Source organism: Nelumbo nucifera, chromosome 2 (assembly GCF_055504915.1).
Source record: "Nelumbo nucifera cultivar China Antique chromosome 2, China Antique-T2T, whole genome shotgun sequence".
Lineage (NCBI taxonomy): Eukaryota > Viridiplantae > Streptophyta > Magnoliopsida > Proteales > Nelumbonaceae > Nelumbo > Nelumbo nucifera.
This window is the reverse complement of record NC_142650.1, coordinates 8695549-8715792: the sequence shown is the minus strand read 5'-3', so window position 1 is coordinate 8715792 and position 20244 is coordinate 8695549. Positions and strand designations below refer to the sequence as shown.

Genomic DNA, 20244 nt, shown 5'->3' with positions numbered 1-20244 from the left:
GTGTATCATATATGCATGCATCTCCAGTCACCGAGACATCCTTGGGAGGGAATTGAAAGTAATTGTATAAACTTAGCAAAAAAGGAAAAAAAAAGTGTGTATAATGTTTCATTGAACTGGATCATACTACTAGGTACCTAATTCATTTTCAGCGGACCAAATCCTTTACTAAATACAGGAAAGAGAAAAAATAGGGACAACAGCCCATGTTTTGAGTTGTAGAGATTGAACAAATTGGCATGGCTGCGGGATCTGTTGCTTTAGCAACTTGCATAACAAAGGTTTCAATTACTTTCAATTCCTAGCCCCTGCTAGCATCTTAAAGGGACAAGTGCCCTGTTTTTATCACAATAAAAACTGACATCTCTCTCTCGGGTATACCTGACACGTATAAAACCCGAAAAACTTTAAACAATTAAAGGGTATCAAAAAAGTGGTAACCAATTAGGTGGTGGTATACTGGTATTATCAAAACTCACAGGGGCAAGGGTTTTAATTGGTCAAAACCCTTTCGGTATGATGCCTTTCCGGCAGAGCATAGATTTTCCCTCATCTCAGTACTTGTGTGATGGTAACGATATCTTAAACATTTTTAATGCTGATTTCCACAGTTTATCTAAATGAGAATATTACCATATCAACACCCTACAAGTAAATTCCAAGAGATGAACAATAGATATACGCAGGTTGCAGAAGAGAAGCCACTCAAAACACAAGATATTTATAATTGTGCACAGATGTTCATGCCTCCATAACCACAAAATATACTTTACATATTAAGCAGAGTAGTCCTTCTTACCGAATTACCCATAGGGAGAAATTATGCTACGTACAAATTCTGCCCAAGAGATGGCATTGTCTTCCATCATTCCGGTTCATCAGTACATTGCACTTTGAAACTGAAAACATTAAGCACATAATAAGATTTTAAGCTTTTAACCAAACGATATGTATCTTAGTATATCCAAAGCCTAAAAAATAAATCCACGTAAGACCCAGAAGGCCAGAAAACTGAAAACATAATCATTCAGCAGGTCTCTAACTCGTTTCTTTTTTTTTTCTTTTACCTTTATTTTTTTTCACCAGAGGATAAGATGATGGTGACGAATGCAAACTACAAACATGTTATGGAACCTAAAATTCATGGCCACAAAAGAACTGCAGAGTCATGCGAGTTCAAGCCTTAGCTTATTTTAATTCAATGCTAGCCAAGGTTGTGTTTGGTACCATCACTGTTTCTACCTATGTGTTGTCATATCACATATGATGGTGGTTACTTCAGCTAAAATGATCATACTCCTCCCCACCTCCGGAGGTTGTGTTCGGTACCATTGTTTCTACCTTAATTGATGAGAGATATGTGGTCACATGATTCACATCACATAAGATGGTCACTTCAGCTAGAATGATTATACTTCACCCCCCACCCCACCCCAAAGGTTGTGTTTGGTACCATTGCTGTTTCTACCTTTATTGACGAGAGATATGGGTTGTCACATGACTCAACATTACATATGATGGTTGCTTCAGCTAGAATGATTACACTCCCCCCCCCCAAAGGTTGTATTTGGTACCATTGCTGTTTCTACCTTTATTGATGAGAAATGTGTTGTTACATCACATATGATGGTGGTTACTTCAGCTAGAATGAATATACTCCCCCTGTAGCATTGTCTCTACCTTTATTGATGAGAGATATGTTTTGTTACATCACATATGATGGTCACAGGTTGTGTTTGGTACCATTGCTGCTTAACCCCCCCCGCTAAAGGTTGTATTTGGCACCATTGCTGTTTCTACCTTTATTGATGAGATGAGAAATATGTGTTGTTACATCACATATGATGCTCACTTCAGCTAGAATGATTATACTACCCCACCCCTGGAAGAAACTTCAATTTGACATTTTTACAAATAGCCTCCTACACATGCCTTTTTAAGATATGCCAGTTTCAACTAAGCCTCAAATAACAGCTGTATGCCGATTTGTATTGATCAACCCAAAACTTTTCCAAGTATAAACACTGGAACAGCAATGCTACCAAACACAACCTAAAAAAGACCAGAACATCAAAGCAGTGAGCGTTAGCAAGAGAAAAAGCAAGCAATTACAAAAGAGCTTAGCACAAATGTGCACCATCTATGAACTCTCCCCCTGCTAGTCATTTTCCCAAATTTTTCTAAGGTGTGACACATTAAACTCCACTAGAACAAAATCTGAATTTTGTGCTTCTTATAAGATTTACAATTTTATGACCTCTTCTGTTACTTTGGTTCAATAATCACTCATAGAATTAAAACGAAAATTCTATAAAACAGTTGTAAGGCCATTTATGTTGTATGGAGCAGAGTGTTGAACAATTAAGAAACAACATGTCCAAAAAGAAGTACACAAGTATGTTAGTTCAATGTACAAAAGGATTCTGTACATATGAACAGCATTAAGATCCCCCAAAAAAGCCAACAGCCAAAATAGAAGATAGAAGATCATCCTTGAAGTGCAGGTTAATACTCAGCCATCCTCTAAGGTTTCCAATTATTTGATTAATCAGCACCTCTTCTTCATTCTGTTTTTTATCAAAGATCTTCATGTTCCTTTCACCCCAAATAGCCCAAATTACAGCCAAAGGAATAGCCAAGTTTATAGCATTATTGATGCAAAAAGAATCAATATTGGCAAACAAAGTATTTAAATGAAAGAAAAATGAAGGTAAAGAAGAGAGGTTATTTTATTTATTTATTTATAAGCATCAGAAATAAATTTCATTAATGGAAAGAGAAAACCACCCAGCTTGACACAGCGGGTGGACCAAGTACAACACATCCTCTACATCCCAATAAATACAACAGATATAACCAAAGAAAAAATAGGGAAAAACTTACAAGTTACAGTCCGGGCCTGGGCAACCCCAATCCAAATAATCCTTTCCTACCACCATCCCAGCCAAAGAAGCAGCTATCATATTTGCACTCCTGGGCACCCAAATGAATGAGATGTTCAATCTGGTACCCAAGGAAAGAGCTAACCTCACCGGCGTTCTAAATTGCCAAGGAGCTTGATCCTGAGAATTCATCTATCTAATCACAAATTGGCAATCCCCTTCAACTATTATAGTTTAATGCCTTGCACTAAAGCTAACAGTTCTCTGCCCTCAAGGAGCCACCAGTTTAATCCCCTTCAACTATTATTTTCCCCATTTCCCCAATCCCCACGGGGACCCACCCTGAATGGGGCAGGGATGGGGATGATTTTTACCCCTGCAGGGACAGGGATGGGGATTTTTTTTTTTTTTTTTGAAACAGGTAATGTGAAAATTTCATTAAGACAAAAAACATGACAATAAGGAGCTGTACACAGGGATTTACAAAAACTGCAACCAGCAGAACTATACCCCCAAACCCTGACTTACAAAAAGATTCCCACAACTTTCTGAAACAGTGTCTGAAGAATTGTGTTGGTTCTTGAAGATCCTTGCATTCCTCTCCTGCCAGATGCACCAGAAAACTGCAGCAGGAGTCAGGTTCCAAGCCATACAAGTTCCTCACAAAATCTGCTACTGATTCAGGGCAACAATTGTTCACCTCATACAAGTTCCTGACCTTATTCCAAACTTCACAGGAGAAACCACAATGAAGTAGCAGATGGTTGATTGACTCAATATGATTCTGACAAAGCACACAAACAGTTGTGTGCTAGAAAACCAGAAAAACTAACAAGAGAAGATTAGAGATGGAGAGAGAGAGAGAGACAGCTGCGGCAAGGAGAGTTAGAGGATGAGGAGTTCGAACTTAACCTCCCTCTAACACTCTAACACTCTTTTATTAAGTTAATCTTTTAGTAATTACAAGAGAGGTCCTTAGTTGGACAAGAAATTACAAAAAAATGAACATAGAAGAGTATGGGTCCAGAATAAGACCCATTACAGAGAAGAATATAAAGATAATATACAGTAACAGCCTATGGGCCACTCGGCCCATCTTCTCTACACTCCCCCTCAAGCTGAGCATAGATGTCAATCATGCCCAGCTTGCCAGCTTGCCAGTGTCATGCTGAAGCCTTGCCTTGGGAAGTCCTTTGGTGAGGAAATCTGCCAATTGTCCTTCAGAGGTAATGAATGGAAGACACACTTCACCTGAAGAGACTCTTTCTCGAATAAAGTGTCTATCAACCTCAATATGTATAGTTCTATCATGTTGTACGGGGTTGTGGGCAATGTTGATGGCAGCCTGATTATCACAGTACAACATCATTGGCTTGTCATAATCAATCCCAAGTTCTTCCATCAATGACCTTAGCCACAACAGTTCAGAGACTCCATATGCCATGGCCCTGTATTCTGCTTCTACTGAGGATCGGGCCATAACTGATTGTTTCTTGCTCCTCCAAGAGACAACATTACTAGCCACCAGACTGCGATACCCTAAAGTGGATCTTCTGTCATCAATATTTCCAGCCCAGTCAGCATCAGTATAGGCTTCGAGTTTCAGATGTCCATGCTTGGTAAACAGAATCCCTTTTCCCGGAGAACCTTTCAAATAACACAGAACTCGTTCTGCAGCTGCCATATGAGTATCTCTAGGTGCATGCATGTACTGGCTAATACAGCTAACAGCATATGCAATATCTGGCCGAGTCATGCACAGGTACAGAAGCTTCCCAAGAAGTCTCTGAAAAACCCCTTTATCTTCCAACAATGTCCCATCTGAAGCAGACAGTTTGTGACTCATATCAATAGGAGTAGCAGCTGGTCTAGCACCCATCTTCCCAGTTTCAGAGAGCAAGTCAAGGACATACTTCCTTTGGGAAATAAGAATCACATTCTTGGATCTAGCAACTTCTATGCCAAGGAAGTATCTCAATTCCCCCAGATCCTTAATCTCAAATTTTGTACGAAGGAAAGACTTAAGAGCACGAATTCTTGAGGTATCATTACCAGTCACAACAATGTCATCAACATACACAATGAGATAGACTGCCAGGGAATCACTTCTCTTCACAAAGAGAGTATGATCTGACTGTGTCTGAGTGTAGCCAAATTTAACAAGTGTTGTTCTAAATTTCTCAAACCATGCTCTAGGAGACTGTTTGAGGCCATAAAGAGATTTCTTCAATTTGCATACCTTTCCTTGCATCTCATTTCCATACATTCTTGGAGGGAGAGACATATAGACTTCCTCATGTAAGTCACCATTCAGAAATGCATTCTTTACATCCAACTGATAAAGGGGCCAATCAAAGTGAGCTGCCAGAGATAAGAGAACTCTCACAGATGTCATTTTCGCAACTGGGGCAAAGGTATCCAAGTAATCAATCCCATACGTCTGTGTGTACCCTTTGGCAACCAGTCTGGCCTTATACCTCTCAATAGTCCCATCAGCCCGGTATTTAATGGTAAAGACCCACTTGCAACCAACCGGATCCTTCCCTTCAGGCAAATCCACCACTTCCCAAGTATCATTTTTGTGTAGGGCATCCATCTCAGATTGCATGGCATCTCTCCATTCTGGAATCTCAAGAGCTTCTGACACAGATCTAGGAATAGGGTTAGAAGCAACTGAAGAGAGATAGGCAAAGTATGAAGGAGAAAGTAGGTCATAAGAAAGGTGTTTAGAAATGCAGCGTGCAGTGCACTTCCGTTTTCCTTTCCTAACAGCAATAGGAACATCAAGATCCGGGAAAGATGGTTCCAAAGAGGTTAAAACAGCACCTGTTGTCTCATCTACGATTGGAAGTGTATGAGACTCATTTGCAGCAAGAGAAACAACCTGCTCATTCCTGAACCTTTGCCTTTGATACACCTTGGGATTGTGGGTAGGACGAGAAGGTAAAGAGATAGAAGTATTAGGACAAGAAGAATGAAGTGACTGATCCCCCCCTGATTCATTTTGTGAGGACACGGGCCCATCAAGAGACTCAACTGGGACAGGGAGAGGAAGACCAAACACTTGTGACAAACTCTCCCCTTGTTGACAATGTCCTTCTTGGGAGGACCCATAAAAAGGAGAAAGTTCATCAAATGTAACATCCATGGAGACATATTGAGTGCCAGTCTTTGGATCAAAACAATAGTAACCCTTTTGTGTGGGGGAATAACCAAGAAAGATGCATTTGTGGGCTTTTGGTTCAAACTTATGTCTCTGGACACTTGGAATGTGAACATAACAGGTGTAGCCAAACACACGGAGAGGAATAGGGAAGAGATCCTTGTCTGGATGAAGAAGACTGAAGGGGGATTTAAACCCTAGAACCCTGGATGGCATACCGTTTATGAGATAGGTAGCAGTGAGAACAGCATCACCCCAAAATCTTGTGGGAACATGTGAGGCAAATAAAAGGCTCCTTGCAACTTCAACAATATGCCTATTTTTTCTTTCAGCAACTCCATTCTGTTCAGGGGTTCTAACACAGGAACTTTGATGAATAACTCCCATGTCAGAGAGATACAAGGATAAACTCTTCTCAAAATACTCTTTTGCATTGTCAGATCTGAAAATCTTGATTCTGGTATCGAACTGAGTTAAAACAAATTCATGAAATTGCCTCACAAGTCTTGGAACTTCTTCACGAGATTTCATTAGGTATATCCAAGTAAATCTAGAAAAGTCATCAATGAACAGGATGAAATATCTGTAGCCCCCCATAGAAGATAAGTGGTAAGGCCCCCACACATCAGAGTGCACAATATTAAAAAGAGAAGAGGATCTTTTATTGCCCAAAGGGTAACTGTTTCTACAATGCTTTGATAACTGACAAGACTCACAATTAAGACTAGACACACTGATTTCCTTAAACAGTTCAGGAAATAGATGACTTAAAGCAGAAAAAGACAAATGACCCAAACGACAATGACTCAACATGATTCGACTGACAGACTCTGACAAGGTAGATCCAAAGGCAGCATTCTTAGGATGATCAATGCATTGTCCAGGAGTGTTAAGCAGATATATTCCATTCGCTTCATGGCCACTCCCAATCACCTTCCGAGACTCCAGGTCCTGAAAAACACAATGAGAAGGAAAAAAGTTACACAACAATTCAATGATTTGGTTAAGCTACTTACAGATAACAAATTAGTATTCAATCTAGGTACATGAAGGGTGGAGGATAGGAGTAAGGAGTCCGTAACCTTGACAGTTCCCTTGCCAGAAATAGGGGCAAGAGAGCCATCAGCTAAGGTGATTTTGTCACGGCCAGGAAGCAAATCATATGAAACAAACAAAGTGGAAAGATTGGTCATGTGATCAGAAGCACCTGAGTCTATGATCCAATGGATCTTAGGATTACCTGAGGTGGTTGCATGGTTAGCAAAAGCCCTTGTACCTGAGTGAGCAAATGCAGTGGTGACTGAATTTTCTTAAGGGTTGGATGATGAGGTCACTCCTTCAAGATGGCTGATCATCTTTCCAAACTTTTCATACTCAACCTTCATGGCTGCCAATTGTGCACAGGCAGACTCAATTTCAGCATTTGTACTTGTGGCTGCATTTGCACTCCCTGTCTTCCTACCATCATTTTTCTTCTGAAATCGAGCAAGAACAAGTCCGGGATGTAATTTCCAGCACTTGTCCTTGGTGTGCTTTGGCTTCTTGCAATACTCACAGACAACCTCTTTCTTTCCAGTTCCACTGGGAGCCCCTATAACTCCTTTGGGTTTAACCCCCATATTTGCAAATGCATTAGTGCCAACTCCTTGTACCTGTACCTGTCTTCTGCTTTCTTCACTACTAACTAAAGCATATACTTGTGATAGTGAGACACTTTCCTTGGACAGAATATTTTGTTTTGTGATGTCATATTCAGGGTTTAGCCCAGTTAGGAACTCAAAAACCCTGTTCCTTTCAACTAATTTCCGGTAGGGCTCTGCATCATTGGGAGTATCCCATGTCACTGCCTCTATTAGATCAATTTCTTGCCACAGAGATTTCAAGGTGGAGAAATATGTTGCAAGGGATTTCTCCCCCTGTCTCAGATTCTTCACATCACTCCTTATTTGATAGGCTCTGGCTACATTCAGTTTCTGGGAGTACGTTTCTGCAAAACTATCCCATATTTCCTTAGCCGAATTCATCCAGAGATAATGCTGACTAATCTGTGGCTGCATTGAATTCACAAGCCACCCAATCACTGTGTAATTCTCTTGCACCCATTTCTCATAAGAGGGATCATCCACTGGGGGAACTTTCTTGCTCCCAGAGATAAACCCCCACTTCCCTCTGCTGCAAATATGAATTTTTACAGATTGTGACCAGGCCAAATAATTGGTTCCATCCAGTTTAACTGTAGTTACAGCCAACAAGGAATCAGTTGTAGTTCCCGAAGTATGTCCATATTCAGCAGTACTCTTGTTCTCAATTTCTGAGAAGTCCATTATGTAACAACTCCAATTAGGGTTTCAGCAAGCTACCAATAGTATATTGATTTTAAAGAACTCAGATTGAGTTGAATGAACAACAAACACAGCAACTCACAAACTCAGTTCAGGCCTAACAGCCGTGAGAACCAAGTTCGGTGGCAACACTTTCAAGAAGAAGGAAGCCTGATTCAGCCTTCAAGGAACAATCAGCCGACCTCCAAAGAGAACAAAAAATATAATCCACAGTACTTAAGAGACCTTTTTACAAACACTATGTATGCAACAGTCAACACTCCACTGTTAACAAGTAGGAATCACTTCAAGAACACTCCGTATAGGTCCAAGAAGTAGCTGAACTAAAGTAGAGGCTTGTACCACTTAGTTTAGATCAGTTTTCAGCAGTTTGGAAGTCCAATAACAATCAAACCACACTTCCAGAATAACCCAGAAATTTCTGAGTAGAATCAGTCCAGCAACAGTGGATCGAATGGAGGTGTGCTTTGAATGCTTTAACAATCCTCCCAAATAACAAATAACTCAGCAAAGAACTGAGAAAACAACTTACAGTATCTCTGGTTTGAACTTCAAACCAGGCCGAACACTTTGCTCTCTGAGCTAGCTTCGAAATCCCTTTTCTCTGATTTCAAATCAGGCTGAAAAACTTGTTCTTTGATTCTTCTTGGTCACCAAACCCTTCCTTCTCCAAGTGTATAGAAACTTGGGCACCCTCCAATGACCTCCAAGAACCAGGCGAATGACTGTAAACATTCAGCCCTAGGACCTCCTCATGCAGTTGGCTGAACTAGAACCACATGAGGGACACGCCAAGCAATGACCCGCTCTGATACCAAGTTGAAAAACAGTCCTAAAAGTATGGGACTGTGCTAGAAAACCAGAAAAACTAACAAGAGAAGATTAGAGATGGAAAGAGAGAGAGAGAGCTGCGGCAAGGAGAGTTAGAGGATGAGGAGTTCGAACTTAACCTCCCTCTAACACTCTAATACTCTTTTATTAAGTTAATCTTTTAGTAATTACAAGAGAGGTCCTTAGTTGGACAAGAAATTACAAAAAAGGAACATAGAAGAGTATGGGTCCAGAATAAGGCCCATTACAGAGAAGAACATAAAGATAATATACAGTAACAGCCTATGGGCCATTCGGCCCATCTTCTCTACAGTGTCCAGCAACATACCCTTCTTTTCCAGATTATCCCTAGTTAAAATCCTGTTCAAGTAGCCTGTCCAGGCAAAAAACGCCACCTTTGTGGGCACACCCTTAAACCACACAGTATTAACTGGGATTGGCTCATCCTCTGATCTAGAAAAATAGTTGTAAAGGATCTAACATAGAAGACCCCCGACTTCTCCCACTTCCAAACTCTTCCATCCTCTCTCCCTATTTCCACTGGAGTGCTATACAGCAGGTGCAGCAATTCCACTAGAGACTCCACTTCCCAATCATTCAAATTTCGCCTGAAGATAGGTGCTCAAACAATGCTTCCACTATGCACCTGCAAATAGTCTGAAACAAGAGCATCTTTATCAGATACTACTTCAAAGAGGGTAGGATAAGAAACCCTCAAGTCAAGGGTCTATTATCACACCATATGTCTTTCCAGAAAAGAACTCGCCTCCCATTCCCACCTTAAAGAGAATTTCATGTGAAAAAAGACCATGAAATTTCCCAATCCTTTTCCAAACAAAGCATCCATTGGATTGGTTTAGCTCCCCCCAGGACCCAACCAGAAATTCCATATCCATACTTGGCTTCTACCACCCTCCTCCACAAACCACCTTGATTCTCACCAAATCTCCAAAACCACTCTCCCAGTAAAGCAGAATTGAAATCCTTTATTCTTCTCACACCCAAGCGCCCCCCACCCCCGAGATTTGGATTTACAAATCTTGGACCAGCTAGCCAGCATGAATTTTTTCTTCTCTTCCCTCCAGCCTCTCCACAGAAAATCTCGCATCTTCCTCTCTAAAGACTTAGCCATCCCATTAGGAATTGGATATAAAGAGAGCAAATACAAAGGGAGGGAGGATAGAACACTTTCCAGCAAAGTTAATTTACCTCCATAGGATAAGTACTTGGGCTTCCAAGAAGCCAAACACTTGTCTAATCTCTCCACAATAGGCTCCCAAGTCGATTTGGAATTGCACCCAGCACCTAGAGGCATTCCCAGATATTTCAAAGGAAGTTTACCTCTTTTACACCCCCATTCCTCCACCCACCTCTTAACCTCTGGCACTTCTCCCACTGCAACCAGTTCGCTTTTATGCTTGTTTACATGAAGGCCTGATACAACCTCAAACCAATGCAGCACTGCCATTACATAACCAAGCTGATCGACTGAAGCATCACAAAATATGAGAGTGTCATCACAAAATATGTAAAATAAAAACATTCTTTATATGTATATTTTTTATTTTTTATATGTATAATAATAAATAGTTTTTATAATTCTCAATTTTTTGTATGTAAAATAAAAAATATTTTTATATGTATAATTGTTATTTTTTAAGAAAAAAACTTGGCTTGTAGTCGAGCTCAAGCCAAGCTGAGCTCGACCTTGCGAGCTTTGAACCGAGCCGAGCTCGAGCTCGAGCCTAACACAATTTCAGCGAGCCAAGCTCGAATAGCCAAGTATTCGGCTCAGCTCAGCTCAAATACACCCCTAGTTGTGGCCCTTTTCATCAGTCTACTTATTGCTTCAGTTACACAAATAAAAAGGAAGGGGGAGAGAGGGTCCCCTTGCCTTAAGCCCCTAGAACTCCTAAAGCAACCACAAGACACCCCATTTACCAGGACTGAAAAAGGAGTATTCACACAGACTTTCATCCAATTTCGCCATTTAGAGCCAAAGCTCATTCTTCTTAGGATGTAGTCTAAGAACTGTCAGTTACATGATCATAGGCCTTCTCAAAATCGATTTACAAAGTAGCCCAACCCTCCCACTTCTCAATATAGTATAGTTGAAAAACAGCCCACTTGATGTATGGAACTGTTTGAGATTAGATGCAAACCAGAAAATAAACAAACAAGAGAGGAAGAGAAGAGAGAGCTGGCGGCAATGAGTGTTAGAGAGTAAGAGGTTCGAACATAACCTCTCTCTAACACTCTAAACATCTTATTAATAAGTTAATTTTTGACAAATTACAGAGAAGCCCTTGAGTGGGCAGGAAAATACAAAAACAGAACATTACAGAGTATGGGCCCAGAATAAGGCCCACAACAGAGAGAAACATAACATAACATGAAATGACAGTCTATGGGCCATTCGGCCCATCTTTTCTACACTCCCCCTCAAGCTGAGCATAGATGTTAATCATGCCCAGCTTGCCAGTGTCATGTTGAAGCCTTGCCTTGGAAATGCCCTTGGTGAGGAAATCTGCCAATTGTCCTTCAGAAGTAATGAATGGAAGACACACTTCACCAGAGGAGACTCTTTCACAAATAAAGTGTCTATCAACCTCAATATGTTTGGTTCTATCATGTTATACCGGGTTGTGAGCAATGTTGATGGCAGCCTGATTATCACAGTACAACATCATGGGTTTGTCATGATCAATCCCAAGTTCTTCCATTAAGGACCTTAGCCACAACAATTCCGAGACTCCATGTGCCATGGCTCTATATTCTGCTTCTGTGGAGGATCGAGCCACAACTGTTTGTTTCTTGCTCCTCCAAGAGACAACATTACCAGCCACCAGATTGCAATACCCTGAAGTAGATCTTCTATCATCAATATTTCCAGCTCAATCTGCATCAGTATAGGCTTCAAGTTTCAGATGACCATGTTTGGCAAATAGAATTCCTTTTCTTGGAGAGCCTTTCAGATAGCACAAAATCCGTTCTGCTGCTGCCATATGGGTATCTCTAGGAGCATGCATGAACTGGCTAATGCAACTGACAGCATACGCAATATCTGGCCTAGTCATGCACAGGTACAAAAGCTTCCCAAGAAGTCTCTGAAAGACCCCTTTGTCTTCCAACAAAGTTCCATCCGAAGCTGAAAGTTTGTGACTCATATCAATAGGAGTTGCAGCTGGTCTTGCACCCAATTTTCCAGTTTCAGACAACAAATCAAGGACATATTTCTTCTGGAAAATAAGAATCCCATCCCTGGATCTAGCAACTTCTATGCCAAGGAAGTATCTGAACTCCCCCAGATCCTTAATCTCAAATTCTGTACGGAGGAAAGACTTAAGGGCCAGAATGCCTGAGGCATCATCACCAGTCACTATAATGTCATCAACATACACAATGAGATACACTGCTAGAGATCCACTTTTCTTCACAAAAAGAGTATGATCTGACTGTGTCTGAACATAACCGAATTTAACAAGTGCAGCTCTAAATCTCTCAAACCAGGCTCTAGGAGATTGTTTGAGGCCATAAAGAGATTTCTTCAGTTTACATATCTTTCCCATACATTCCTGGAGGAAGACACATGTAGACCTCCTCATGTAAGTCACCATTCAGAAATGCATTCTTTACATCTAACTGATAGAGGCCAATCAAAGTGAGTTGTCAGAGATAAAAGAACCCTCACAGATGTCATCTTAGTAACAGGGGCAAAAGTCTCCAGATAGTCAATCCCATATGTCTGTGTGTAGCCTTTTGCAACAAGTCTGGCCTTGTACCTCTCAATAATCCCATCTGCCCTGTATTTAATGGTAAAAACCCACTTGCATCCAACTGGATCCTTCCCTTCAGGCAAATCCACCACCTCCCAAGTACCATTTTCATGTAGAGCATACATTTCAGTCTGCATGGCATCTCTCCATTCTGGAATCCCAAGAGCTTTTGATACAGACCTAGAAATGGGGTTAGAAGCAACTGAAGAGAGGTAGGCACAATATGAGGGGGAAAGTAGGTCATAAGAAAGGTGTTTGGAAATGCAGTGTGCAGTACACTTCTGCTTTCCTTTCCTAACAGCAATGGGGACATCAAAATCTGGGAATTCCAAGGGAGTTGAAGCAGTACCTGTTATCTCATCTGTGATTGGAAGTGTATGAGCCTCATCTGTTGTAAGGGAAACCACTTGCTCATTCCTGGATCTCTGCCTTTGATACACTTTGGGATTATGGGTAGGACGAGGAGGTACAGAAATAGGAGCACTAGGACAAGAGGAATGAAGTGGCTGATCCTCCTTTGATTCATTTGGTGAGGATACAAATTTGTCAAGAGACTCAACTGGGACAAGAAGGGGAAGAGCAAAAACTTGTGACAGACTCTCCCCCTGTTGACAATGTCCTTCCTGAGAGGAACCATAAAAAGGAGAAAATTCATCAAATGTAACATCCATAGAGACATGTCGGGTGCCAGTCTTTGGATCAAAACAACAATAACCCTTTTGTGTGGGGGAGTAATCAAGGAAGATGCATTTGTGGGCTTTTGGTTCAAACTTGTGTCTCTGCACACTTGGAATGTGAACATAACAGGTACAGCCAAACACACGAAGAGGAATTGGGAAGAGATCCTTGTTTGGATGAAGAAGACTGAAAAGGGATTTAAACCCTAAAACCCTGGATGGCATACGGTTTATGAGATAGGTAGCAGTAAGTACAGCATCACCCAATCTTGTGGGAACATGTGAGGCAAATAAAAGGCTCCTTGCAACTTCAACAATATGTTTATTTTTCCTCTCAGTAACTCCATTTTGTTCAGGGGTTCTAACACAGGAGCTTTGGTGAATAACCCCCATGTCAGAGAGATACAAGGATAAATTCTTCTCAAAATACTCTTTTGCATTGTCAGATCTGAAAACCTTAATTCTGGTATCAAATTGAGTTAAAACAAACTCATGAAATTGCCTCACAAGTCTCGGGACTTCATCTCGGGATTTCATTAAGTATATCCAAATGAATCTAGAAAAGTCATCAATAAACAGGATAAAGTATCTGTAACCCCCCATAGATGATAAGTGGTAAGGCCCCCACACATCAGAGTGTACAATATGAAAAGGAAAAAAAATCTTTTATTGCTCACAGGGTAATTTTTTCTACAATGCTTTGACAACTGACATGACTCACAATTGAGACTGGACACACTGACTCCCTTAAACAATTTGGGAAGCAAATGACTTAGAGCAGAAAAAGGTAAATGACCCAACCGACAATGACTCAACATAATTTGACTGACAGACTCTGAAGAAGTAGAACCAAAAGCAGCATTCTTGAGATGATCAAAGCATTGGCCAGGGGTGTCGAGCAAGTATATTCCATTCGCTTCATGGCCACTCCCAATCACCTTCCGAGACTTCAGGTCCTGAAACACACAGTGAGAAGGGAAAAAGGTTACACAACAATTCAATGACTTGGTCAAGCTACTTACAGATAACAAATTGGTATTTAACTTAGGTACATGAAGAGTGGAAGATAAGAGTAAAGATTCTGTAGGCTTGACAGTTCCCTTGCCAGAAATAGGGGCAAGAGAACCATCAGTTAAGGTGATTTTGTCACGACCAGGAAGCAAATCATATGACACAAACAAAGTGGAAAGGTTGGTCATGTGATCAGAAGCACCTGAGTCAATGATCCAAAGGGTCTTGGGATTACCTAAGGTGGATGCATGGTTAGCAGAAGCCCTTATACCTGAGTGAGCAAATGCGGTGGTGGCTGGACTTCCAGAAGGGTTGGATGATGAAGTTACACCTTCAAGCTGGCTGATCTTTCCAAACTTCTCATATTCAGCTTTCATGGCTGCCAATTGTGCACTGGCAGACTCAACCTTTGTATCTGTACTTGTGGCTGCATGTGCACTTCCTGTCTTTCTACTATCATTCTTCTTCTGGAATCGGATAGGGACAAGACTGGGATGCAATTTCCAGCACTTGTCCTTGGTGTGTTTCGGCTTCTTGCAATATTCACACACCACCTCCTTCTTTCCTGTGCCACTGGGAGCTCCTGTAACCCCTTTGGGTTTAATTCCCATATTTGCAAAATGATCATTGGTACTGACTCCTGGAACCTGCACTTGCCTCCTACTTTCTTCACTGCTGACCAAAGCATATGCTTGAGACAATGAAACATCTTCCTTGGACAAGATGTTTTGCTTTGTAATGTCATATTCAGAATTCAGCCCTGTCAAGAACTCAAAGACCCTATTCCTTTCAACCAATTTCCTGTATGTTTCAGCATCCTTAGGGGTATCCCATGTCACAGCCTCTATCAAATCAATCTCTTGCCATATAGATTTTAGGGCTAAGAAGTATGCTGCAAGTGACTTCTCCCCCTGTCTTAGATTCTTCACATCACTTCTCAGTTTGTAAGCTCTGGCAACATTCAACTTCTGGGAGTAAGTTTCTGCAACACTATCCCAGATTTCTTTAGCCGAGTTCATCCACAGATAATGCTGACTAATCTGTGGCTGCATTGAGTTCACAAGCCACCCAATCACTGTGTAGTTTTCTTGCACCCATCTCTCATAAGATGGATCATCCTCTGGAGGAGCTTTTTTGCTCCCAGAAATAAAACCCCATTTTCCTTTGCTACAAATATGGATTTTCACTAATTGTGACCAAGCCAAGTAGTTGGTCCCATCAAGCTTAACTGTAGTTACAACCAGCATAGAATCGGTTGGGGTTCCCAAAATCTGTCCATATTCAGCAGCATTCTTGTTTTCAAGGCTTGAGAAATCCATCATGTAAAGGCTCCAATTAGGATTTTCAATAGGTTTCCCAAGGTACTGGGGTCTTGATGAGTTTAGTTTGAGCTTAAAAGGCAACAACAACTAGCTCACAGAATCAATTCAATCTTGATAACTGTGACAGTCCAGTTCGGTGGTAGTTCTTTCTTTACTGTTTCAGCCTTCAAAGGACACCCAACAAACCTCCAATCACAAGGTATTTCAGGTTCCCAACAGCCGTTGTCCCAAAGAAAAGAAAAAAGGCCACAGTCCTTAAGAGACCTTTTGTCGAACACTCAGTGTGCAGTAGTTAACAGCCTACTGTTAACTAGAAGAAACCACTTCAAAGTGTTCAGTATAGGTCCAAGAAGAGGCTGGGATGAAGATGAGACTAGTACCACTTAGTTTTAGATCAGTTTCAGCAGCTTGGCAGTCCAATAATCAGCCGAATAGCACTTCCAAAACAACCTAGAAATTTCTGAGTAGAATCAGTCCAGCAACAGTGGACCGAATGGAGGTGGGCTTTGAATGCTTTAACAGTCCTCCCAAACAACAAAAAATAACCCAGCAAAGGACTGAGAAAAGACTTACAGCAAGAGTGTCTCTGGTTTGAACTATAACTAGGCCGAACACTTGTTCTCTGAGATAACTTCGAAATTCTTTTTCTCTGATTTCAAATCAGGCCAAACAACTTGCTCTCTGATTCTTCCTGGTCACCGAACCCTTCTCCAAGTGTATAGAAACTTGGGCACCCTCCAATGACCTCCAAGAACCAGGCGGATGACTGTAAACTTTCAGCCCTAGAACCTCCTCATGTAGTTGGTTGAACTAGAACCACATGAGGGACACGCCAAGCAATGGCCCGCTCTGATACCAAGTTGAAAAATAGCCCACTTGATGTATGGAACTGTTTGAGATTAGATGCAAACCAGAAAATAAACAAACAAGAGAGGAAGAGAAGAGAGAGCCGGCGGCAATGAGTGTTAGAGAGTAAGAGGTTCGAACATAACCTCTCTCTAACACTCTAAACATCTTATTAATAAGTTAATCTTTGACAAATTACAGAGAGGCCCTTGAGTGGGCAGGAAAATGCAAAAACAGAACAATATAGAGTATGGGCCCAGAATAAGGCCCACAACAGAGAGAAACATAACATAACATGAAATGACAGCCTATGGGCCATTCGGCCCATCTTCTCTACATTCCCCTTTCAAAATCTCCATCACAACGAAAAAAACTTCTTTCCTAGCCCGTACTTCTACCTCGCCTTCCGTCGTCCAAATGTTCTTCTTGAGAGCTTCCGCAAAAGACCCTTTACCTTTTCTGTCTAGAGCACCTTGCTCTCCGTTCCTTCGCGAGTAGGAACAACCAATACCCCTCCTACCTAGTCTTTGTGTAGGTGTAAGTAACCAAATAGGGCCCTCCGAAAACTTTTGCTTGTTCACCATCGTCGGTGTTAGCTCCCCATCGCCCGCTTATAGGAGACAACCTAATTAGTGAATCTTGATCGCCATTTTAATGAAATTTTCATCCAATCATCCCTGTTGGCAAGGATAGTTCGAAGATAGGGAGAGCACTAACCACCCTGTGGGGCCCCCGTCCCCGCCCGTGGGGATCCCTGCTTATATTAATATTTTAAAATATGGTTGAATATGTTTGAATATGTTTGAATATATTTGGATCTTTTCTAATAGGATTGCAAATTCTAACCATTTTATTTTTTATTTTTTAAATGAAATAAAAAACAAAAACAAAATGATTGACATCATAAAAAAAAATCACAGGGAGTGGGGATGGAGACGGGGATAACCTTGTCCCTGCTAGCGGGGCAGGGACGAGGATAGGGATTTTCGTAGGGATGAGGATGGGGATGGCTCCCCATCCCCACCCCACCCCGTTGCCATTCCTACCCCTAACCACTCCCCCCAATTTGGAAGTCCCAAGATTTCGAAGACAGCACCCATCAAAGTTAAATTGTAGCTTCCTTCTCCCAAGAGAGGTTATTTTATAACATTATTAAATGAGGATCATAGTCTAAGCTTGATTACAAAAGAAATCCTTAACATTTGATCATCCATGACTTTAGATTATTAAGGTCTAAAGATTGAAGGCACTTTGAGAAATAAAGATAGGAAAGGCTTCAAATCAGAATATTATCCAAATAGAAATAAAAGAAGGTTATATTTAGAGGTCATATCATAAAATCTATTTGTTTTTGCCATGGAGAATAATAAAGCAGGGCTATGTTATTATTTTGAGAACATTTTGAAGAAGAAGAAAAAAAACATATTGTTTATATTAGGTTAAAAGGAGGATGTCAGAGAAACAATAGTTTTTTTTTCCTTTTTTTTGGTGAAAAAAGGTAAGGTGATGCTTTCCGAACGAGAAAAACAAGTTTTGAATGGATATTGACATGATCAAAAGAATGCATAACAGAGCATTAGCATAAGAATAGTGAAGTCCTAGTTAGATATACATCAATGAACTGCATTCAACAAACATCTTTTTAATTGTTTATGGATGATCTAACTATATAGAAATAGGAACAGTCATTCTGTAATGTTGCTTGTAAATGACAATTTTTTCTTAACAAACTACACATGGAGTAAACACATGGCTAAAAACCGTTTCCAAACTACAAGGCTTGCTTGGATTGGTGTGGAAGCATAAAAGCAAGATGGAAAGGATTGCCAGCTCAACTGCTTTAAAGGTTTCAGCATTTGGCTCCAAAGAAAAATAACAAAAGAGGCAGTATCATGTGGGGTCTTATTCTTTTATTTGCAATTTGCTGGAACTTTCAGAAAGAAAGGAATGGTAAGATTTTTGAAGGAAGGCATCAGGAATACAATGTACTGTAGTGATAGAATCCATTGAAAGAACACTTCTTAGGCAATGATTCTGGTTGATTTTAAAGGGGTTTGGTTTTTTAATTTCTCTGATGATTGTAATGCCTTCATTTTTTTACCTTTGTTAAGGGCTGGCAACTCAGTTTGTGTGGGTTGCCTTCTCCAGACTTGTGTAGTGACCAGTTCACTGACATAAACTCAAGCACCATATAGACTTCCAGTCCCCACCCCAGTTTCTAAGGGGGTTAGTGGTCATAACACGGTGGCAAAAGGCAGATTTTGAACCGCAGTGAATGTAACTTTCATGGAATCAAAGAAACCTAGTTGGAATTTGTTCATACATATAACCACGAACGCACCAAAAGATATACTACAGAAGCCACTTGGAATTTGTGCATGTATTCGTATTCCACAGGAATTTGATGAAAACATATACCAGAGGAAGAAAAAAAAAACACGATTTCAGATCAACCCATCAGATGAACGCCACTCTTGCGAAAACTATATGGACTACTGACCAACAGCATCAGACCAATGAAAATAAACAAAATAACAGAATTCAATTTAAGGCATGTATAACTTGTTATGTTCCAATAGCCGCTCGCAGAAAATCAAACAAACCTAGCTGTAGTAGAGTTCGAGACCCATGCCGTCGTGGATCTCGTAGTCTTTGAGGGTGATGTGATCCTTGTAGATAGTGTACCATTTCTGAATACGAATTTTCTCGGCTCTTGTACCCGTCTGTGCTGCGACAAGTTTCTTGAGATCGCCGATTGTATCATCCTCGTTGCACTTCACCCTCACCTTCTTCCCCAGTCGATCATTCAATACCACCTCAATCATCTTTTCTTCCTTCTTGCACAGATTTACTGCAGTTCAGATTGCAGAAAAACCCCTACTGTTTTTGATCCCAGGTCTCTACTCCAACGAGTCGGAGAACCTACCAACTGAGCCACCATCATTTGGCCATTTCCCTACTGTTTTGTATTGTATTAAAAACCCCTACTGTTTTTGAGAATTCGCCATCGTTAAATCGTAAAGAGACGCACGAAAAGTTGTTTTTACCAAGATTTTAAAAATCGACCCGAAAACAGAACCGTTGGCCATTGATTTCTAGGTCAGCGGTTTGACCATTTGAGTCAAACGGTCTGAACATCTTAATATTAGGGTAGGATGCATATAAATAAGGTTTGAATACGAGATAAGAATAAAAAGAATAAAGAAGAGGAGGAGGACGTGCAGACTGCAACGGCTACGATAAGGGCAACTTACAGCGGCAATAGTGACGGTAACGGCAATGGCGATGGTGAATTATAGCGGTGGCAATGGTGGCAAACTGGCAATGAAAGTAGATCTGAGATTTCTCAATCTCATATCTCTCTCTCTCTTGTAGATTTGCCGTATAGAGTCTA

General features: G+C 40.8%; 1 protein-coding gene across 1 annotated transcript; it reads right to left on the bottom strand.

Moving 5' to 3' along the window:
- Positions 1–666: 666 nt before the first annotated feature.
- Positions 667–19838, bottom strand: LOC104594868 (ubiquitin-like protein 5). The gene is made up of 2 exons (XM_010255395.3): positions 19454–19838; positions 667–899 (listed from the first exon to the last, which is right to left on the bottom strand). The coding sequence occupies exon 1, from the start codon at positions 19673–19675 to the stop codon at positions 19454–19456; it is 222 nt and encodes a 73-aa protein (XP_010253697.1). The 5' UTR covers positions 19676–19838; the 3' UTR covers positions 667–899.
- Between the last annotated feature and the right edge of the window lie 406 nt (positions 19839–20244).

Coding starts and splice junctions, on each gene's coding strand:
- LOC104594868 (XM_010255395.3), bottom strand. CDS start 19,675: ATGATTGAGGTGGTATTGAATGATCGACTGGGGAAGAAGGTGAGGGTG.